The sequence below is a fragment of the Bison bison genome, unplaced genomic scaffold (assembly GCF_000754665.1).
Source record: "Bison bison bison isolate TAMUID 2011002044 unplaced genomic scaffold, Bison_UMD1.0 scf7180017864163, whole genome shotgun sequence".
Classification (NCBI taxonomy): domain Eukaryota; kingdom Metazoa; phylum Chordata; class Mammalia; order Artiodactyla; family Bovidae; genus Bison; species Bison bison.
This window is the reverse complement of record NW_011494735.1, coordinates 8028207-8052929: the sequence shown is the minus strand read 5'-3', so window position 1 is coordinate 8052929 and position 24723 is coordinate 8028207. Positions and strand designations below refer to the sequence as shown.

General features: G+C 36.4%; 1 protein-coding gene across 3 annotated transcripts in view; it reads left to right on the top strand.

The window, feature by feature from the left end:
- MSRB3 (methionine sulfoxide reductase B3) overlaps positions 1-24723 on the top strand; it is a 182809-nt gene that overhangs the window by 34241 nt on the left and 123845 nt on the right. For all 3 annotated transcript variants that reach the window (XM_010841577.1, XM_010841576.1, XM_010841578.1), the window contains exon 2: positions 6251-6377. In XM_010841577.1, the coding sequence (XP_010839879.1) occupies positions 6302-6377 (76 nt within the window). In that variant the 5' untranslated portion in view covers positions 6251-6301. The remainder of the gene's footprint in view (positions 1-6250; positions 6378-24723) is intronic.

The window sequence follows — 24723 nt, the reverse complement described above, 5'->3', positions numbered from 1 at the left end:
GTGAAACCTCTCAGGCCCTTCCTATTAGGTAGCATTTCCACTACTAATTTTGTCTGAAGGGGTAACGCTTGTTCTCAGAACAGGGTTTGGGAAACCCTGCAACATGCAGAAAGGAATCATTAAAAAGTTTCAAGCAGAAAATTACAGACAATTGTGCAATCTAATTCTGTTCTCAACACACAGGGTCACACTACTCATTAGGTATCGTTCAACCCCTATTTTTACACACTAAATAACTCCAAAGTGATGTACTAGATATTATGAGAGATTAGAAAGATGTGTACATTGTGTCTAGCATTTAAAAAGAACATGTTGGTTATCTATAAATGTTATTCACCTGTGAAATTATTTGAGACAAAAACAGTACAATATGGCTGATTCACATGGCTGTACTGCAGAAACCAATAAGACATTGTGAAGCAATTATCCTCCAATTCAAAATACGTAAAAGACAAACAAAAAGCAATATGAAAGTGAGGAAGTTGAGGATAAACTTGAGGAGCTGTAGATTTTCTGGGTGGTCTTGAGGCAGGAGATAGATGCCACTGCTGCCCCGCCCACGGTACCACCCCCCAGAGTAAAGCGATTGGAGATTCATTCCCTATGGACTGAAACTCCAAGATGAGAATAGGAGGATAATTAAGGGAGCAGCCTGGGCCCTGTGCAGACCACATGTTTCTCATTCTTGAAATCAGGAGAACTCCCTGACTACACATGCACAGAAAATGTCCTTGGAGGTCAAAGGGGAATGATGCTAACTAATGCCAGGCTACCCACAGGCCTCTTCGGTAGAATCCGTCTTGGGTAGGAGTACACGTGTGAGGATCCTGAGATATACCAGGTATTGACTGTGACCCAGGCACATCAACATGATTGGTCAAAAGAGACACAGACGTGCCCCATAAAAGTAATTCAAACTGCCTCAAGGGGGCAACTCAGCGGCTCTCTCTCTCTCAGTCCGCCCCTGTGTCTATCCACATGTACTATATTCTTTTTTTTTTACCTCTTAATAAATAATTTACTTGCTTCACTACTTTCTATCTTTGTGGAAATTCTTTTCTGCAAAGCCAAAGGCCAGGGCCCTTGTCATTGACCACTGGCCTAGTGGCTAGGATCTGGTGCTTTCACCACTGTGACCCAGACCCTCTGGCTGGGAACTCCAGCCCTGCTCCAAGCTACTGTAGGCCAAGGCCAGTTGAGATCAGTCTTTGCTCAGTATTGATTTCCAGGGAATGTTATTTATTTATTTAGCTGTGCTGAGTCTTAGTTGCAGCATGAAGAATCTTTTTAGGTGCAGCACACAAACTCTTAGTTGCAGCATGTGGGACCTAGTTCTCCAGTCAGGGATCTAACCTGGGCCCCTCATATTGGGAGCATGGAATTGTACCCACTGGACCACCGGGCAGTGTAAGGGGTGTTTAATGCTAATTCTTTTCCCAAATATTGTCATCACTCAAAGAATGTGTTTCTTTTGCCTCTTTTTGGACTAGGATTGTTTCTGGCTAGGGTCTTCGTCCAGGCAGCTTAAGGGGCACAATGGGAAAAGGCAGGCTAATTGAAACATGAATATTTGGGAGGGAGATAGTGTGGAGAGTGGAGAAGGCAATGGCACCCCACTCCAGTACTCTTGCCTAGAAAAATCCCACGGATGGAAGAGCCTGGAAGGCTGCAGTCCATGGGGTCGCTGAGGGTTGGATACGACTGAGAGACTTCACTTTCACTTTTTACTTTCACGCATTGGAGAAGGAAATGGCAACCCACTCCAGTGTTCTTGCCTGGAGAATCCCAGGGACGGGGGAGCCTGGTGGGCTGCCGTCTATGGGGTCGCACAGAGTCAGACACGACTGAAGCGACTTAGCAGCAGCAGCAGCAGTGTGGAGAGTAAGTGTTGGTTTGTCAGAAGTACCGTATCATCAACATATTGAAGGTTTAGTAGATGCAAGTGGACTCAATCCTGAGCTTCTCTACGCTATATATCCTAAAGGTATATCAAAAGAGTGTAGAGAAAAAATTTGAAGATGAAGGGGAAAGAGAAGTTACATGTGGTGGGACAGAAAAATTAAATCTAGATGTCTGAGTATGTCTCAGGCTTTTTACTTCCTTAACTCTGTACTTTTTTCACTCAAAGTCAATAGAGTCTTCAAATAATCTTCTTGAATTCAGTTCAGTTGCTAAGACAGGGAAGCCTATCTATCACCAACTCCTAGAGCTTGCTCAAACTCACGTCCATCAAGTCGGTGATACCATCAAACCATATTATCCTCTGTTGTCCCCTTCTCCTTTTGCCTTCAATCTTTCCCAGCATCAGGGTCTTTTCAAATCAGTCAGCTCTTCACATCAGGTGGCCAAAGTATTGGAGTTTCAGCTTCAACATCAGTCCTTCCAACAAATACCCAGGACTGGTCTCCCTTAGGATGGACGGGTTGGATCTCCTTGAAATCCAAGGGACTCTCAAGAGTCTTCTCCAACACCACAGTTCAAAAGCATCAATTCTTTCAAGATCAGCTTTCTTTATGGTCCAACTCTCACATCCATACATGACTACTTGGAAAACCATAGCTTTGACTAGACGGGCCTTTGTTGGCAAAGTAATGTCTCTGCTTTTAATATGCTGTCTAGGTTTGTCATAGCTTTTCTTCCAAGGAGCAAGTGTCTTTTAATATCATGGCTGCAGTCACCATCTGCAGTGATTTTGGAGCCCAAGAAAATAAAGTCTGTCACTGTTTCCTCTGTTTCCCCATCTATTTGCCGTGAAGTGATAGGACTGGATGCCGTGATCTTACTTTTTTGAATGTTGAGTTTTAAGCCAGCTTTTTCTCTCTCTTTTACTTTCATCAAGAGGCTCTTTAGTTCCTCTTCGCTGGAACTAAATCATTTAGTTCCTCTTTTTGAATTAAATGAATCTTTATTAAGTATTTATTATCAGCCACATTGTCTATTAGGAGAACATAGAGTCAGAGTATGTAGAGTGAATTGGTAACAACCTTAAACTTTCCATTGCCAATTATAGTGGTCAAGAGCACTGGCTTTGAACTAGATGGCTTGGATTCAAATCTGTTAAATCATTCAGTCCAGTGACTTAAGGGCTCTGCTTCTTACCAGCCAGGAGATCTTAGGTAAATTCCTTAACCTCCTTATGCCTCAATCTCTATATCTAAAAGTGGGAAAATGATAATATGTACCTTTTAATGTCCTGAGGATTAAAAGAGCTAATAAATGCGAAGTGCTTAGAATACTGCCTGTCATATGGCAAGGGTTTCCTCAGCTGCCAAGCTTAGAATATCTTTATCCTACCATGGAAATCAATCCAAGAGTAGTAAGTTTTCTGGCCTAAATCAGAATCAATGTTTGGAGAATGGCCTACTAAGGCTCAATAGGATTGGATATAAATGGACTGTTAGAAATTTCTAATTCATATAATTTTAAAATAAAAACAAATATTTGTACATTTAAATGCTAGTAGTAAGATGGGACTTCCCTGTGGTCCAGTGGCTAACACTTTGAGCTCCCAATGCAGGGGGCCTCCTGGTCAGGGAACTAGATCCCACATGCTGCAACTAAAAAGGTCTCACATGCTGCTGTGAAGACTGAAGATCCTGTGTGCTACAACTAAGACCCAATGCAGCCAAATAAATAAATATTAAAAAATAAATAAATAGATAAACACTAGTAAGAGCTAATGTTTGTGAGCATAAACTATGTGCCAGGAGTTGTTCCAAGTGGTTCTAACCAATTAACTGATTTAATTGTTATTTTAGAGTTGAGGAAACGGAGGCATTGAGAGGGTAAGCCACTTTGCCAAGGTGACACCACTCCTTAGGGGCAGGACCAGGCTTCAAACCCAGGCAGTCTGATCTCATAGATCCTACCCATCCATTATGATATCACGTCTTTCATTCAGTGTATTCTGCAGTTTAGACTGGTTTGTCAACGTATTTTACTTCATGTATTGCAAGCATAAACTAAGAGAAACTAAGTGGAAAACATTAGTTTAAACTAAATTTGTTACATTGTTTCACCATAAAAATATTCCATTTTCTGTTCTATAGATGAGTTGCTCCTGGTGTCACATTTAGAGCCATATTAACTAGGATACTTTTGTTTCCTGGAGTACAACATTATGAGTTTGATTTCACCAAGGCATCCAGAAGCATGTATCCGTTCTCTAGAAGCGTTTCTCACTTTCCATCTCAGCTACATTTTTTTCAGGGTAGACTGTAGTACATGGTGCATTTTTGCAAAATTAGCTGCTTTGGCTGTTATCCTCACAATCCTAAGCTGTGAAAGGGCATGCTTTGTAGGACTTGAGGACAGAGGGCGCTGTGACAAACTGTACTTTTTGTTAAAAAGGCTAGATTGCTCGGAAAGTAGTCACTTTGTTGCTCTGTTTTGTTGGATGCTAACTCAGATGGGTTCCCTTTTAAAGAAAACTGGGCAAAACTAATTTGCCACTAGATGGAGCCCTGGCTTTTTGGGTAGAAATAAAGGCAAGCGTCAGAACATTAAATCACGCCGTCATATCATGCTGAAGGGCCCCCGGTATTTGAGGCCCTCAGCTTTTAATTATAGAATGCATCTTTGTTCTTTGCCTGACCTGCAGAGTGACATCACTCCCTTTCTTCCTGTGCGCTGGCTTTGACACAAGCCAGATGGCTGTGGCCATCGGTAGGCGCGCAGGCCGCCTGGTACAGCAGTTGATGAAACAGAATAGGAAGACGTTTTATGGTCAACTGCAGGAGCACAATGAGGCTGCAGCTTTGCTAAGTAATTACATTCACCGTGCACACTTTACTCCTCACAGCGAAGGTCACAGGGAAAAAATACATTTTTATTTATAGTGTTGTGAGGTATAGACCTTTGATCTTTTATTAGTCAGTAGTCTGCTCCAAAGGAATGCTCTCTTTCCCCTGCTCTGCAGTCACTCGTGCAAATGACATGTTTATTTATGTTTAATGGTTCTTTCAGGCTGTGCATTGTGATACTTACCTTCCCTCTTCCTCCTTTTTGTCTCCAGTTAGTAACACAAAAATGTTTTGGTTTTGTAGTGAGTTTAGTTTGGAGAAGTCAGAGTTCAGGCATGTTAATACAAGCAGATTTCTGTCAGATATACTCCAGAGTGATTTGGTCAAATATATTACTGTTTATTATGTGTTTGTTCTTTGAGGAGGTCAGGAGAGACCAGGAACAGACTTTTATTTGGGGGGAGAAGAAGTGGGGGGTGAGAGGGTCAGGAAATGAACGAGACATTAATTTTATATCCATTTTTGGACATTTAGTGGTTAAGGGCACTTGTAATGTTAATTTTAAATAAAATATGGGAAGTTTCTATTCATCCAGTATTTCCACCTTCATTTGAAGTTAATCTTTACCAACTGAAAGATTGTCTAAAACTTTAAAGAAAATCCTAACAACTTTTCTTTAAAGTTTAACATTCACACAGTTCCACATGATTCATTTCCGAAAACTTTAAAAATTATTTTTACCCCCTTTAAGGCTAGGTTGTGAACATTGGTTACAGAATTGATCTAGAAATCATAGATCATAGAATCAAATGAAAATTCGTAGTTGATATGTCGTCTTCAAACGTAACGCTGTTTCTACAGTGAAGCCTCCTAGTTGTCCTTAGGTTATTTGGCTCTCTATTTTTTAAAAGTATGAAACTCTAACAAAAGAAATCTGTTAATCTTACAGGATTTTGCAGTCTTCTCCAGATTTGCAAATAATTGCTGGAAGAAGGCAAAGTGGTGTGAGGAGAGAGGGGGACTTTGTAGTTGGATAGAACAAGGCTTTTTAATTTTATTTCCCCCCACTGGCTGTTTGCTTTGTGCCCGTGGACCTTTGAGCCTTGGCTTCCTCACATATACATTGGGTGATAAAACCTACCTCCTAGGTTTATTCTAAGAATTAAATGACACAATATATGTGTATTTGGCCCCAGACAGTTCCTGTCACTTGGTATGAAGTCAGTAAATGTTAATTCCTTTCAACTGTTTTAAACTTTGTCTCTTTTTCCAACCTCTTGCAAAACGTGTTCACACATTACACTATTATATAGTGTGTATTTTATTCATAAGATATAAATAAGCCTGGGTTGAAAGTAAGCTCACCATCTGAAAAATAGGCATTTGCAATGTATTAGCACTGTGTGTGTTCAGTTCCGGATAAAACCGTAACATCAATTGTGCAGTGGACGTGTTTAACATTTGTGATGTTTTAATTTGTTTTTGTTTTCTTTTTTTCTCCTACTCAGCTCTTGCCCCTGTTCTTTGCCTCTCGTTTTGTTGGTGAAGATATCACAGTGATGTCTGCATTCAACCTGCTGCATTTGGTGACAAAGAGCCAGCCAGTTGCCCTGCGAGCCTGTGGGCTTCCCTCAGGTTGCTGCTCCTTGTGCTGTTCTAAGTGAGGGCACTGGGCCGGGGTGGGGTGTTTCTGCTGCAGGAAATGATACACCACAATGCTTTGCTAAATTTCGTTTTCTTTTACTTGGGCCCTAATTTGAAGACGGAAATTGGTTATAAATCACCACTCTACTTAGAGTAACATTCATTTCCACAATCCTTACAACCCTTGGAAACATTGTCCAGTTTCCTTGCTTAGTATATAATTGTCACTAATATTTCATGATATCTTCTTATTTTTTAATGCACACTACACATCTGAAAATCATAATGTTCATAAGAGGCTGGCAGTCTTGATAAGAAACCACCCCGAATCACACAAAATAGGACATTCATCTTGTTAAAGGATAATAAAAATGCTTTTCATTCCACATGTGGTCATTCCTTTAGGAAAGAAAGAAAATTAACATGAACAACTTTAGTGTAATAAAGTTAGTTATTGTACTTGCAAAGAAAAGATGTTCTATTTAACAAGGACCAAATAGAGAGAATTACTATAGCATGTATTAACTGGTTCTTAAATTAGAACCACCAACCAGTCTTTTTAAAAATGTGATTTTAAGCATTTAAACAAGAGAGACATAAAAGTCCAAAATTTTACTATTTGCCTGTGTTTAATATTATAATTTTGTTATGAAAATCACAATGGCCAGATATTTTCTGTGAACGTTATTATCAATATTACTTTTCTTTTAGTTTTCTCTATTACTGTATTATATAGAGAATTTCATTCTAACTCATTAAATATTCATTGAATATTAGCTATGAGTGCCAGGCATTGTGTGAAGCAGTGAGGATACAATGATAAATAAGATCAAGCCAATTTCTTTAACAAGCACAAGATGGAGCTGAAACTGTGTAAAGACCATTGAACCATATGGTGATAAGACTAAAGTATTTATGCCTTGGATGTTAGGGGAATGCAGACGATGGTCCTAGCTCTTTGCTTAGGGGAAGAGATTTTTGGAAGGGAGGGAAGTCTCTGAAGTTTAAGGAAGGCTTCATGTAGGATATGCTTAAGTTGAATCTCAGACTGTGAGCAAGAGTTAGCCAGATGTCCAAGTAGGGGGAAGGACGTTTCTGACATATGAAGTAGTGTGGGAAATACATGAAGACCTGAAAAGGCAAAGTATGTTCAAAGAAATACAAGTTATTTAATGTGGCTTGCTTGGGTGGGTGAGGGCAAGTTAGAAGAGATAAGAAAGAAAGGTAGACAAATCGTAAAGTGCCCTATATGATGTTTTTAAAATTTTAAATCTTAGGGAAGGGATGAAGGGAGAGTAAAATGACTTGATTTGCATATAAGATTTATTGATTTAGTATGATGGACGGTCAGTGCTGGTTCCAGATATTTCTAAGAGAAGATTGAGATGGCAGCTTAATTAGAAATGAGGATAAGGCTTTTGTCTTGAAGCTATAGTTGAATAGTAAACACTGTCCATTTCAAAAAATAGCTTTTATGTCTGTGAGTGTTGAGAGGTCAATAAAGTTTAATGCTTGGAGTCCATAACCACTCTTCCTGACACCTTTGCTTCCCAACCTGCCATGTTCCTGTACTGCTGCCACTCAGCATGTTGGAAGAGCTTGAGGCTGGAGGGACTCATGGAGCATGGAGAAGCTTAACAATGATTGTTACAGTATGTGTGCGAAGAAGGGGGATGGATAAGAGAAAAATTCAAGTTATAGAACTGACAAGTTTTATTTCTTTTATTGTATGTAAGCTGGAGGGAGAGCATCAACCAGTGTAGTTTCTGTGCTATGTGAAACTTTTCCATGACTATGAACTACATAGAATAATTCCTGGGTCGGGAAGATCCCCTGGAGGAGGAAACGGCCACCTGCTCCAGCATTCTTGCCTGGGGAATCCCATGGACAGACCTCTGGTGGGCTACAGTCCATGGGGGTCACAAGAGTCAGACTCAACTGAGCAGCTGAGCACACATGCACATAATAATTGGAGTATGCAAGTTATTTAATATGTAACCATGTTTTCCACTGGGAAAAAACCCTAGGTAGGAAAGCACTAGCACAGTTCTTGTAACATTAGTTTGTCATACACCAAGGAGGCTAAGTATTTATGGAAACTTATTAATTAACATGGTATCACTTGAGATATGACAGTTATAGAGTTAAGAGGTTTCATAATGAAACTGTTTAATCAAAATATGTGTCTTTAAATTTTGATATCCACATGATTCAAAGATAAATTCAACAAAGATGATAATTTTTAAGAAGTAACCATTATAGCACAATGCTTAAGCACACAAATTCTGGAATTCCACACATCTAAATTCTAGCTTTGCCACTTAACTGGCTGCGTGCCTTGACTTCCTTGTTTGTAAAATGGGAATAATAATAGTACTCACCTGAAAGGGTTGCTGTGAGAACAAAATAGCTTAGGATGTGAAAAATGCTTTCAACAGTGGCTGACATATAGTAAGCATTGTGTATAATGTTCACTAGGTCACTGTAGACATCTGTATCAATATAGATATATATTTTTTCTGTTTTTCTAGTAAAATAGACTTTAAAAAATATTTCAATACATCCCATATTGCACTTAACTCTTTTTACTTTGATCGGAGCCACAAATGCACTTTATATTTGAGAAATAACCATGTTTATTCAGATGTTTGTTGTTTTGATCTCTTTATTTTACTCATACATCCCACTGAACCAGAATTCAAGTACTGTAAACATACAACACATTTCTTTTATTCTTGCTGCTGCTGCTGCTGCTACGTCGCTTCAGTCGTGTCCGACTCTGTGCGACCCCATAGACGGCAGCCCACCAGGCTCCCCCATCCCTGAGATTCTCCAGGCAAGAATACTGGAGTGGGTTGCCATTTCCTTCTCCAATGCATGAAAGTGAAAAGTGAAAGTGAAGTCACTCAGTCGTGTCCGACTCTTCGAGACCCCATGGACTGCAGCCTACCAGGCTCCTCCATCCATGGGATTTTCCAGGCAAGAGTACTGGAGTGGGGTGCCGTCTAGTACTAAAGGATGCTCAGAGGGACTCGGTCTTTTTTTCTTAGGGCTTGTAAACCTATTTTACTTTGATAAATGATTTGGTAGAGTGGTATTCCATAATTGCTCAGCCATTCAAGGACCTTGTACTTTTTAAAGTGTTATGAAATTTCCAGCGCGCACATATTTTATAACTTCAGTGTCAGCAAAATCTTTGTTACCGTCCATTTCTCTAACAGAATTTTACTCTTGTTGTTGTTCAGTCATGTCCGACTCTTTGCGACCCCCTGGACGGCAGCATGCCAGCCTTCCCTGTCCTTCACTATCTCGCAGAGTCTGCTCAAATTCACAGAATTTTACTCTTAGAAAAGTAGATATGTTGAAGACACTGCTAAGTTCAACAATAATGTGAAACAAACAATTTAAATTTTGAAAAAGGAAAATGAAATTGAAATGGGAATTCTAGCCTTCATTACTTTATTCAAGTAGAGAGGGAAGAGGCCAAATTTGGAGATATAGGAAATTAAGGTAAAAGTTTGACGTCTTGCTTTAATTTACTGTTCCCTGGTCAAAACCCATTACAATAAAAATCTCTGTAAATCAAAAAGACTTCTGCTCCCTAGCCAGTACCCTACTAATTTTAGGTATTATTCAATACGAAATAATTCCAGAACTGAAAAATAATTGGAGCAGGCTCTTAAAGTTGATTATAACTGGATTGACCTGTATGAAGGCCATATCCCAGAAGGCTGATCTATCATTTTTCAGCTTTGACTTCCTTTTCTTCTTATTTTTAAATAGGCATAATTTCAATTTAGAGCTTATTAAGTGCATCTGAGTTATGGTTTGCTCATGTTTGTAATTAAAGGTAATTTTTTTTTCTCTCAGAGCTCTTCTTAATTTCCTATAACAGTTTCTTTTATGTATTGAAAAAGAGCACTGGAATAGGAGTCAGAGAACTAACCACAGCTCTATCATTAACTTGTGTGACCTTGAACATACCAGTAAACCTCTTCAGATCTTAGTCTTTATTTTTAAAATGAGAAATTTAAATTAGAAAATCTTTTCAGTTTTGAAATTCTGTGATTTGATGAACTGTCATTGTTTTTACTTGGCTTTGGGTTAATCAGATCTTAAGAGTCAGTACTAATTAATGGCTGGGAATTTACAGAAAAATCTGCTTGGTTGTGGTGGGAAGACAGAAATATTTTCCATGTTTGAACATAAGAATTCCTTGCCTCTAAATCAGGATGGAAGGGGTTATCTTAGCAAGGGTTAGGAAGCACAATTTTACATATAGTTTCAGTGCTTGATAAAAATTAAGTCAAATTGTAACTTAGACTAGATATCATGGTAGTTTTCAGCCAAATGAGAGTATTTGTCTAAGTAGTACTAATTGCAGTGATAAATTATGCTTTTCTCCAACATCATACACGTAATATGTGGTTGTTACTCTTATAGACTTTACTGGCGTGTTTAACAGTCCATGAATTGAACAGCCACATGGCAGTTTGTAAAGGTGTTATGTCATAATATTCTAATGTAGAAATTAGAAGTCTTAAAGACAGATACTTTGCAAATGGTGTTTGTAAGTAGGACTATCATTTGGTTAAGTAGGGCTCTCCAAGAATCAGGGGCCTGTGGCTCCAGAGCTTAGCACAGTGCCTGGCACTTAATAAATATTTGTTAAATGAATGAATAAACATTTGGAAAGTTTACATGTAGGTGAAGTGATAGCTATAACAGAGAGGACAAATTTATCTGAGACTATTTCGGCCTCAAATAAATCTAATGGGAAGGTTAAATTAAAGTTCATAGTTTGAGTGCCTTTTGAAAATATTATAAAAAAACCAATTTCTCTTTTCTCACTGTATGCGTTAATACAATAGGTAGATTTCTTAGGTATAAATCACATTGTAGCCAAACAAATAACAATAAAAAATGGTAACACAGATTCAAAGTATATTATCCAAAATTTCTTTTACTTTTTCTCTCCAGCAATTTGAGTTTTGGTGATAAACTGTTTGAGGAAGGGAATAAGTACATATGATAAGTACAAATTATACATATTATGAATAAGTACATATTATAACCCATAATATAATAAGTACATATTATAACCTACAGTCCATGGGGTTGCAAAAGTGTCGGACACGAGTTTGCAAATAAACAACAGCAAATACTTACCATGAGAAGTAAGAACTCTGGTTCTTTTGGTCGCTTTTCTGTGGAACAAATTAATATTGTCTGTTGGGCTTTAAGTTCTGCATTTGTAAAGAGAAAGTACTACATATATGCACCAAAGCAATGTCCATAAGTAAAAAGTACTATTATTCAAGTCTGAGCTGGCAATATTTCATTAATAGCATCTGATGTTATCTTTGTATTTACTGTAAAGAAATAATTGAACTCAGTGGTGTGCTACTCACCTACCGAATAGATTGGCTTTCTGTATTATTTTCATTTTTTAACCATTTTGGATCTTGAAAATGTGAACCATCTTTAATCTAAAAATTTTTTTTTTTAAATTAAAGTTATGACTTTTCTTCTCCAGAAGAAAAGAAACATATGTTCACCTAGAAGAAACATATGTGCACCTATGCAAGTTTTCATATAGTTTCAAGATTTTTTTTTATTGGATACTCTGATACTTGTAATTGAGGGCTCTTTGACCACAGATTCAGAACCTGTCTTCTAAAAGATACACTTGAAACCAATACAAAAACTCTAATCAGAACGCATTATTTCTAATTTCTGTATTGATGTCACCAATGAAATTTTCTCCCACGAGTTCAGTTTAATGCTCTCTATTCTCTGGCTTCACATTCTTACATGTTCATCTTACCTAATTTAATTCGATTAAATTGAAAGTGCCTTGTGGAGGGCTATTTTTTTTTTTTAAAGGAACAAAGAGTTCTTAAAAAAAAAAAAAGACATTCAGATTTCAGCTCCCTTAATTCACAAAATTTGCAATTAATTGATTGAATGGCATCCACTCTTCCCAGTAGATGGCACTAGGCTTACATTCTTTCACAGCTTGAAAGGCTATTGATATCATTAGCACATAGGTGCATTGTGAAAACTTAAACAAAAGTGTGTCAAAAATATTCAGTTAAGAACACATGGATTTACAAACCACAAATTTTTTCTGCTTATATTATGTTCAAACAATATTTGTAGAGTGCAAAACCTTTTTCCATTTTCAACAGGCTTCCAACTCCCTTGTGCTTGGACATCTCATTGAAATTGTCTTTCATGTGTAGACTTTCTATAAACTAAAACACGTTTTCATAAATTAACTTATCTTGTATCCAAATAGCTGATTTAACAGTAATTTATGGTTTTATATATAGCTAAATTTTCTTCAGCAGACCACCCAAGAATTAAAGAAAATTTCACATTTTGTTTTGCTATGTTTTGAATTTTTATAGAATCTTGAAAATGTTATTAATTTAACATGTTGACTGTTAAGCATGAGTCCTTTCTTGCATGAATGAAAATATTTTTGGAAGCTAAGAAAAATTATATTTAAAATGTTGATGAGTACTCGAATACAGCTATATTCTTTACTAAAACAAAGTGTTTTAATAACTCCGTGATATAATAAAGTATTAGTTAATGTTGAAAAATTGCTGTACAGCATCTAATTACTAGATGAGTTTTAAAAATCGTTTGTGCATGAGGCTAAATTGCTATAGAACAATAAATGCATATGTATGAATAAGGTGTTGGGCATATGGTTTGTTAAATGTGGAATTTGTTAATTTTTTTAAAATATAGAATAAATTATTCACCTACATTAATAATTATAAAATATGTAACAAAATCCATAAAAAAGAGTAAAAAAGAGTTTTAATTTTGAGAAATTGTTTAACAATGACCACTGAATATGAAATATTTTAAGTTCTGAAAACAAATGATAATTTTACTAGTTTATTGAGACAGCACAGACTTTTGGGAATCATATAGGTAGAATTATTAGATGTTTATCTAAACATGTTCACAAAAATTTACCTAACAGGTCATAGAAAGATTTATTAAAACAAGCCATCTTTTGCTTTCAGCAAATACGTGTTTAATGAAGAATGGGATGTGAATGACAGTTCACAAGGAGTTACTAATACATGGCTAGATACTTGATGAATTTTCATCGTCAGTCTTTTCTAGTTTATAGCTTCATCCTAAACATTTTATTTAGAGATTGAATCTCTAATGGCTGCTTCTGCTAGATATATTTTAACTTAAAATGCTTTGAATAGATTTTATTGAGATGCAGTGGCAAATTATCTCAATTTTTGTGCCTTTGCATTTGAAATCAACCCTTTGAAAATTTAAAATCCCCGTTTATTTTAATTCTCTTGGTTTTTCTCTCTCTTTTACATTTAGTATATTTGCAATTGTATTAGTCACTTTAGAATGCATGTTATAAAAATTACCATGAAATGACAAAGATATCAGTTATTTAGGTGACTTTTAAGAGATATGCATTTATAGAATTTAAATTTACTTGGTTACTACTATGGTAAGCATTTCCTTCAACAGTAGATATGTTTATTGTAGTCAACCACATAATTGCAAATTAAGAATGTACTGCTAATCTAACTTGCTAGATTACTTAAATTTTAAGCAAGCAAATAAAACCCCAAATTTTATAGCTATAGTTTTTAAGATTTAGTTTTGTTACAGAAATGCATAGTGGCTCACAGAATGGCACAGCTGTTCATAGTATATTCCATTTTGATCAATATTTCTTATGCAAATTTTAGATAACATCACAGCAAGTTTCTGAGTTTGCTATCCTGTTTTTGGTATTGATGAAGAATGAGTTTGGAGGCATAATCTGCATTTACCAGCTGAGCCACCAGGGAAGCCCTATCTGCATTTACTAGTTTGTTTTTACCACCAACTTGCCTTCTGGCCCCAGAATCTGTTTTGTACCTTTTATTCCTATTCCTCATCTGTAAACTTAGAACGAAATACATTCTTGTCAAATTGTTCACAATTAGATATTACCTTCAAGTGTTAACATTACTTGACATTTCCCAGAAATTCATTCTGTGCAACTTTAATCCCTGGCCATAAGGGAGAATAAACTAGAAAAATATAAAAAGGCAGGGGTGGGACATCAAATAAGTCTGGGAAAGTTGATAGGTTTGATCATCAAAATCTATTTCTGTTACAGGAAAACCCATAGTTCCTGCATAGTAAGCTCTGGCAAGGTAGAGATTTTTTTGTGTGTTTAGTTCACTATGCCATCTTAGCAACTAGACTTCAGTCATCTGTCACTAATTGAATAGGTACTCAGTAAATATTTGTTGAATGAATGAATGGTGATGAATAAGTAACATCATCTTATGTATCAAAATAATGCCATATAGTAAGTAATGTGAGCTCTGTTTTTAAGGAATATACATTCTTGGAAAGATGGCTACTTTGGGCCCAAATTTTGTTATCTATAGAATAAAGGGAGTTATATATTTCATGTTTTTATGATTATATATAAACATTTCCTCCTTTGCTTTACTACTGAAGGAAGAAGTAGAAGAAATAAGAAAAGCATTGTGCATCTTTCTGCCCAGAATGGCTGACGAACTTCTTAGATTAGGATTTGAAGCAGTGGCAGTTCTTTTGGGGGATATTGAAGGAATGCAGCAGATGGAGTTATAATTAGCAGGAGATTGTACGAGGAGAGGGTGGCGGCATGGAGAGTGGGAACAGACTGTGGGCACATCGGTTAGTGAGAGATGGGCATGTGTACAACAGAGCTCTGGTTCAAGAGAGGAATATAATGAATGAATAAATTAGAGGAGGAAAGCTGCAGACAGGAGCTTGCTCTCATTAGCCAGGTGTGTGACCAGGTCATGCAACATCTTTGGGCCTTAGTTTTCTTCCTCATGAGGGCTTTGGACTAGAAGTTTATAAATTCCTGAATTATGAACACTTGTTCTACTAATAGCCTATATAACTGATTCCATCATCATATGGAGAAACTGCATGCTGCCACATCTAAGATGACCTGTTTTCACATTTCACCATCTTGGTAATGAGGATGCAGCATGCAGATCATTTCGATAAGGAAGTATTGCTCTGGTTTGATTGACAACTCTTTTCTACCTTTCTAGTGGAGCGTAAAATAGTGGTGTGTCAAAATACCACATATTCAATAATGGACGTTGGCATAAGAAAGTCTGGACGAACTCTTCTTTAAAGCCCATGTAACCTAGATTTTCCTAATCTGGTTTGACTGTGGAAACTTCTCTCACCCCACAACAGGAACTACCTGTAAGCATTTTTTTTTTTTCCAGAGCCAGTGTTTCACATGGTATGTTTTGCGGAATGCTGGATTAAGTAATCTCAGAGTCTTAAATCCAGAGAATTAATGGAATATTAGTCATAATAAAAGACTTGAGAGTGGAACTCTACAGAGGTAATAAGAGATTCAGAGTAGTAATTAAGAAAAAATTTAGTCCATTATTTATTTTTTAAAAAATTTCATTGGTTTATTGAGCAAATATTATTTCAGATTTTAAACTAAGTTCTAAGAAACAGCCAGAGCTGTCATTTAGAAAACATCTTTAGGAAGGAAATTTAAATAGCAATAATTAAAATGGAAAGTTGAATAAATATTTAAATACAACATGTACTTATTTAGTACTTACTCTTCTCTGGGCACAGTGTAAGGTTCTGGGGATGCAAAGATTATTGAAATTATCCCCCTGTTCCTTAAGGAGATATTGAATAATTCAGAAGAAGTCTTATGCCTTTACTTTAGTTATCTGGCTGATAAAGAAAACTGTAAATTTTTTGACTCTTTTTTTTCTCCAGAATCTCTTAGATTTTTCTGGACTGTATACATGTAGAGCTAGACTCAGATTTAGCTGTTCATCGAGTGACAATTGCAGACTTATCTGTCCATTGAACTTAATTAATCTAGATTTTAAATTTGATTTGGGCGATAATGTAATTTTAGACGTTTACAAAGCTGAGCTCTTAGACAATGTAGATTTTAGTTTCTTTGTAAAAAAGTATATTTGATGTTATATGGAAATAAAATTCTGCATGGTAGTCTAAGAGAGGGCTCCTCTCCATCCTTTTTGTGGCTGGTTACTCTCATCTTCCCCTCTCAATCTGTGCTCCCAAGATGATGAGGGAGGATGGGAGAGAAAACTATTTTTTGCAAGTCTTTTTGATTGCATGTGAAATGTAGAATGGAAATGAGCCTGTCTGTTTTTAATTTTTTTTTTCTATACCGGCTATGATGTTCTACTGAAGACCCATACTGGAAACAAATATTAAAACCAGGGAACGCTAACTTTGTCAGACGTTTCACTTGCAATCAGTTAGACTTGAAGTTAAGTAACTTTCTCTTCCACTATTGTCACTTGATGATGGCCGTGCCTTTCAAAATTCTCTTTTTACTCAGATACTTTGCAAGTAAGAAAGTGCTTTCTGGATCAACACATGTTTGAAATATTTCCCTGAACTCTAGTCTTCACGGTCCACATTAATACAAAAGTCATTGCTCTTGGTATTGGCATTACATTTGGAAGAATTGATAAGTACTCTTTAGTTCATTTTAATACACTTAGAGAACAGTGATAAAATGATTACTACACATGAATTCAACAATTAAAACTTTGTAACCTGAAAATAAAGGATAGAAATGTAAAATGTGGTTTGTATTTTACAGAGTTCATTCAGGTTAATTTATCATCGGATAAATGTAGTGGTAAAGCTCTCCATTGTCTCCTCTCAGGAAAATCATGCAGTCTTACAGATTATTTACTATTAAAGGCTAGAATTTGAAATCATGTTAATAGACTTTCAATGTTGTGGGAGGTACATTTACTCCTATTGACTTGCAGTGAGAAAACATTGACATATTTCCCTTTTAATTTTAAAACTGCCTTATTTCTCCGCTGCCCAATTTTTCCTCTTCCAAATCAGAATATACATTTTATTCTGGCTATTTTACTTTGTTAAATTAGCTAATCCCACTGACATGAAAGACTGTGATTACCATCTTGACATTGTGTGTATTTGATCACACTACATCTATCAGCTTGTTTACATACCATTCTCTTCCCTATTTGAATCTCCTTTGGTCTGCTGACCCTGTAGATGCTGTTTCTACAAATAATGTGAATTTTCTATATCCCAGTTATAATTGGACATAGTCAATGTTGGTGGGCAAAGTTTAACAGTATTAATGTCTTCTTTGTTAACTCTCTTGACACAAAACTTTACATGTATTTTTCCTATAAGACTGCACATTGTATTGATTGTTTTTCTTATCTTTACTGCTACGATATGTGTTCCCCTAGGGGCAGTAACCTTGACTTACTCATTTTTAATTTTCCAGTGCTCATCACAGTTCTTACTTCACTGTAGATGTTTAATAAATAGTTTCAGAAAGTATGAATTAATATTAGGCTCAACAGTTTATGTGTTCAAAGAATTTATAATCTGGGAAAATAAAGCAGAAACAACTGAAGATATTTGAGAATAATTGCAAAATATTATATTAGCTCATGTAAATAGTACCCTGCAGAGTAAATACACTAGTACTGAGGATATTCAGATGAAAGATCAGAGTAGGGATGAATTTATAGGGATATGTAGACTTGGAAGGAAAACTTCCTTGAAAATGTTTTCTTAGTTTATCTATTCAAACCTTCAGTATAGAAACCAGAAGACCAATTTTATCATTCAACTATGCACCACTAAAACATATGGTCTTGTTTAATTCAAGAAGTTTAAAATGCTGTGTTGCCTTGGCATGCTTATAATGTCCATTGATGTTAATTAGAACTCTGTGCATGCGTCAGTAGAACAGAGCTGAAACTGATCTGTAGAACTGTCTTATGTGAAGTATAATAGAAAAACAGCAAGAAGGCATGAAATGCGATTATTACTATGAGAAATAAAGATATGCCTTTTCTCACATATAGAAAAGAAAAAGCTCTTTACCTTGTGATTCCTGTGACCTAGAGGGTTTTTTGGTTTTCTTTGTGTTATATTTAGGATGTGGCAGACTGACAAAATTAAACTGAACCTGAGTGTAAACATTAAGGATGTTTTAAAAAAATGAAAACTAAGTCAAGGTACTAATTTTATACTTTCTTTAGTTATAGATGTTTCCTGCTACCACCTATAAGATTACTTTGAAGGGGAGATTTATTGAAATGTTTCCTAGGGGTAAATGTTTGGCCAAAGGATTTTGTTCTCTAGGCCTGTCAAAAATTCATCACCAAAGAACATCTACTGAGTATCTTGCACATGACTCCAGGTTGGGAGTGATGATCGATAGTCTGAAAGGGATGACATTAAATACACAGAGCAAACTAGCAGAGGCTGCACTCTTGATTCTGTGCTCAGCGTTCAACCAAATACTCTCTGAGAGCTATTTTGAGTATAGCATTTGGCTAAAAGGATTTCACTTCGCTAAAAGGAAGAAAGAAAGGTCATGTCAGACAACATCTGTTCTAAAATATTGCAATTGTAAATTTCCAGATAAAAAGTATATTCTTTTTGTTGTTGTTGCTTATCTACATTTTGGCCACCTGATGCGAAGAAATATCTCATTTGAAAAGACCCTGATGCTGGGAAAGATTGAAGGCGGGAGGAGAAGGGGATGACAGAGGGTGAGGTGGTTAGATGACATCACCGACTCAATGGACATGAGTTTGAGTAAACTCTGGGAGTTAGTGATAGACAGGGAAGCCTGGCATGCTGCAGTACATGGGGTCACAAAGAGTTGGACACGACTGAGCGACTGAACTATCTACACTATTCATATTCAAGTTTTAGTATTTGCTTTGTAGTTACTTGTCTCCATCTCTACCACTGGACTAGAACTTTTTAGTGTATTCATCTCTTACATATCTTACAGATAGTGAGGGACAGGGAGGCCTGGCATGCTCCAGTCCATGGAGTCACAAAGAGCTGGACATGACTGAGTGAACAACAACAACAGTCTCTCACATTGGCTGTTTTCCCCAGGTGTTCAGGAAGCTCTTCCTTCAGATAGTAACACAGACAACTTCTCCTCCTTCAGGGCTGGGCTCAAATGTTACCTCTCTGAGGCTTACCTTGACCATTCTATTTAAGGTTATAGCCCTTACTTCTAGCACTCCCAGTCTTCTTTGCTCTGCTCAGTTTTACCTTTTGTTCCCCATCCTGTATACTTATCACCTTCTGAGAGGCTATATAATTTTCTTATTTATTTTCATTGTATTTTATCTGTTTTCTACCCCTGCTGGGATGGCAGCTCCATGAAAGGATCTTGATTTTGCTCACAGATATATCTTAAGTGCCTAGAATAATGCCAGAATATAGTAGGTGCTCAGGGCTTCCCTGGAGAAGGAAATGGCAACCCACTCCAGTGTTCTTGACTGGAGAATCCCAGGGACGGGGGAGCCTGGTGGGCTGCTGTCTATGGGGTTGCACAAAGTCAGACACTACTGAAGCGACTTAGCAGCAGCAGCAGCAGCAGCAGCAGCAGCAGCAGGGCTTCCCAGGTAGGGCAGTGGTAAAGAATCTACCTGCCAAGTGTCGATCCCTAAGTCAGGAAGATCCCCTGGAGAAGGAAATGGCAACCCACTCCAATATTGTTGCCTAGAGAATCCCATGGACAGAGGTATCTGGCGAGCTACAGTCCACAGAGTGGCAAAGGGTCAGATATGACTGAGTGCACATGAGTAGGTGCTCAGTAAGTAATTGTTGAATGAATGAGTATTTTACTTAGCCGAGTACTCTGTAAACGCTTAACAATTTTGATGACTTAAAAAACCAGTAAGAAAAACGTCGTATCGGTGGTCCTCAAAGTAAGCCCTGCAGCCCTGGTTTCATGGAAACCCCAGATCTGAAGCCAGTGTCATGATGTTTTAGATGGTATGTTCTTCTCAGGAATGTTTTTCCTTTATAGGTCCATGCTGAAAGAAAAAAAATCAAAAGAATTGAGCATTCTTTTACAAGCATGGAGCTTTTCTTTCTTGTGTTATGCATTTTTAAAAAAACCTTTATTAAATTACTAGAATGCAAAACAAAACACAAGGAAAAATGGTTCATGGTGTATAATTTTATATTCTATTGTAAAAATGGGCTAGACTTGGCTTTTATAAATGCACACTTATTTAGAAATTCCTAACACTACTACATCTGGAATAAAAGTTTCTTGAACTTTCCAAAATGACAGACTAATAACCGACTAAAAATTATAATTTATAGTGAAAATTGAAATATACCATTTTTAAATACAGTGGCAAGATATTTCAACATAAGCTTTTCTCAAAGGAAAATAAGATAGTCTTATCATCTCTAATTCACTTACTATATTGGGAAAATAATAGTTTTATTTTTTTCTGATCCTAGGACCAAAATTAAAATTATAGAATCTTTAGATTTTGTTTTGTTTTTATTTTTCACACTGAAATATAAGATTTATATCTTAAAAGTGCCCTAAGATTTAGGTTACAGATTTGATTTACTTCTTAACAAGAATTTTAAAAGCCTTTCAACATTTTATAGACATTGTGAGAATCCCATTTGAACCTTGTCACTGACCCTCTGCTGAAGGAGTGAACCCAGGTAAAACAGACATTGGCTAATAGGTAAATGTTTTTACTTTCTGGATGTATTACAGGGATCATTACTTTCCTCTCGTTATTTTTAGTTGTTAGTGATAGTTTTCAAGTTGAAAGTTATCATATAATTTAGGAAGAAAGAAGAAATTTGTAGCTTAATTTTTCCATGGGTTTTGTACTCTGACAGCCTGAGATTTGAGTCAGTATATCTTTTTGCTGTTTGTCCTTAGTAAGTTATGTTATAACCTCTCTGAGCCTCAGTTTCTGTATCTGTAAAATGGACTTGACATCTACCTCCTAGCATTATTGAGAGGATTAAATGTAGTTATGAGAAAGTGCCTGGAAATATGACTGGCACAGAGTAGTTACTCAAATTTTAATTTTCTTTTCTTCTTCCAATTCTTGTTCGAATCATTTTTAAAGAGAACTTGTGAGGAAAATACTATCTCAAGAGAATCATTTTAGAAAAATAATTATCAATAAAATATTTTAGCACACTGAAATGCCTGATCTGGTTATCTTCTAAAGTACAGTTTTAACTTCAGAATTCACTGTAATCAAAATGATAATTTAATACTGTATTTGTTTAGACAGTGTTTGTTAACTGCTAATTGTTGTGATTCTCATAGCAGACTTCTGAGGGTAGTAGTACGTAGAGAGAGACCCATTTGTCTAAGGTCCCATGACGAGGAAGCAGAGGCAGGAAGTGAACTCTGATTCAAGTCAATACTGGATTCAAGGCAACCATATGGAACAAGCTTTGATATAAAAAGAGACTTTGGGCATATTTTAGCAAATAAATGCCCTTGGATTGGGTTCAAGGTGGATCTGATATATACCAAACTTCCTCCATAAGGAATGACGTTTTGATCAAATACCAAGGTAGCAATATCGCCCTGGCAGGTATGCTTTGTGTTGCTTGTATATAGATACACACACTCGTGGCTTCAAAGTACTCTATTAAGCATTTAAATAAAGAGAAAAATCTTTTCCTAACATACTTCTAAGTCAATTTAGGGGTCATTGAACAGATGTCATATAATGCTAATGTTAAATTACCCTGTGTAATAAGAAAATTACAGTACCTAAGTGAAGATAGTAAAGGGAAACCATCCAATGAATTATTCTAGAATTTCAAAATGAAATGATTTCTTCGAAATTAACAGTGGCACCACATGACTTTAGAAAAGTGAGTCTGATAGGGAGAAGGAAAATTAGAGACAAAAGTGAAGCCTTTCTGTGTTTATATATGCCAGGTTTTGGTTATGATGCGAGGAGGGCTAATGTAAGAGTATAGCTTTCAACTGTCCAGGAAAGCATATTATTATTAAACTATGTGGCAAGAAATTTATTAAAATTTGACTAACTTCTCATTGTTTCGTATTAAATCACAATAGTTGTTTCTAGTCCACACACACTTCCTTTTGCTATTAGGCACACTTTAAAAGCCTAATTATTTTGAGAACATAGTATGACCAAAGAATAAAAATGTACAAAGTTTGACAACTTTAAATAAACACTAGCATTTCTTAAAGAACAAACCTCACTTACAGTTAGGAAACAATATTTATATTTAAGGTTGAAAAGCCAGGATGTAGGAAAATTTTGTTAATTTGGAAGATGACCTTTAAGTGCACCAAAACCAAATAATTTGTAGGCTATGACATAGGGCACATTCCTACAAAATTTGTGTGAATACTGCTTTAGTGGTTCTTGAAAGACAAACAAAGAAAGCTGGAATGAAATCTTTACCCCCGCCCCCCACCCCTCAAAATAAGACGGAGCCTAACAAAAGAGTACAGCAGCACGCTTTCAAAGCTTGCCATTAAAATGAGGTCTCTGTAGCACGACTAATGAGATGGTTCATAGTGGAAAACAATCTGCTTTTAAGAATGTTTAGATCAAAAGTAATTTCTAATCTATGAAATAAAGTCTTTTCAATACCCTTCATTCACCAGCAAAGCTTTTATGTTTGTATTATTTACTTCAATCAGATGTTTTCAATTTTACCTTCTCTCCTTGTACAAATACTTGACATGGTTCGTCAATACTGACCAACAGTTTTATTCTTTTTCTTCAGAAAAGAGAGATTTTTGGAGAGAAGGAGAATGAAAAAGAGAGAAACATCTTTGCCTAAACGATTTGCAAGCATCTGTGCTTTAAGCTACTTTTTATGAACACTCCTTAGTAAATGACTCAAGGTAAAAAAGCAGAAAAGCATCCAATGTTAGGAAATTGCAATCCAATACCATGTAATTTAAACCTGCAGTTGCTTCTCTTGTACTAAATGACATACAGATGGGTAGCTTAGTTCTCTCAACTTTGGGAACACAATTGGTCTTTTTGTATGAATGAACATATATTAACAAAAATATTTTGGACAGAATTGTTTCAGAATTGTTTAACTGTACAGAGTTTAATTATCTGTGCCACTGCAAAGAATAATTTTAACCAAGATATTTTTGTCATATTAGGTTTGCAATTAATGAATTTTTCTGGACGAAATCAACAAAGATACAACCCTTCCAACATATAAAGAAACAGAAACAAAAAACACCTTTTAAGATGTCTGTAGCGAATTGAGTGGAGACTCACCTCTCACAGCCAGTTCTGCTTTCAAGCTGTGGAGAGGCTTGTTCTGATCGGACAGACATTTCTCAGGAAACATTTCTGTCTGTCTCTTAGAAGATATAAAAAGTGTAAGTAGTAGGTATTTGGATAAAGCCTGGTGTAATAGGGGGTCCAGTGAAGTGAGTGACATGGCGGCTATTCATTCCTATGGCTCTTTTCAGGCCAGAGCAGCACCAACCATGCTCTGTGGAAGGTCGGAAGAGGTGCTGTTTGACAACCCACAGGCCTGCTCCGAGGTGTGCTTTTCCGTTTGCCTCTGGTTTGCTCTTTTCCTGCCTCCATATTTTCTCATAGAGAATCAGTCACTCTGTCCTGGTGGCCCTGATTCTGGAAGCTGATATCCTTCTTCTGAGGAGTCAGGGTCAGTGGTTAGTTAATTGTCTCTTGTTATAATTCCAGTGATCTCATATACTATGACACTAGGTGCCTTAAAGTAAAAGGAGTAGGAAGCATTTTTACTCCTCAATCATATTTTTTTTTAGGTTTCCAAAGAAGTTTTTACTATTCTGGAAACTTAAGCAAGCTTTCTCTTAGTAACTTCAAAACATGGTAAGAAATTTTTTGCACGTAGGGCCATCTGCATGCCTCTTTCACCCTGTGATGCAAAAGCAAAGAAAAGCAACTTTACTGCGTTGAGTAAGGGTTGCCATGTCTGTAGTTAAAGGTATCCCTCAGTATTCATGGGGGATTGCAGTTACCAAAATCTGAGGATTCTCAGGTTCCTTATGTAAATTGGCATAGTATTTACATATAACCTATGCACATCTTCCTTTATACTTTAAATCATCTTTAGATTGCTTGTAATAATACCTAATACAATGTAAATGCTGTATTAATAGTTGCTTTAGCATGGCAAACTCAAGGTTTGCATTTTGGAACTTTCTGGAATTTTAGGGGGCTGGTGAATATTTTCCATCGTGTTTGGTTGAGTTTGTAGTTGTGAAACCCACGGATACAGAGGACTGACTGTATTTCTCTTCAGTCATTTGTTCAGGTAAGACAGAATAACACATATAAGCAGGTGTTGTCTGGACATTTTACTGCAGACTATATAAGTTGAAATAAAAGCTAACATTGTTATTAGAATCACATTAAAATTATTTTACCATTGAAATGCATTTAATCAGTGAAGTCTTCCT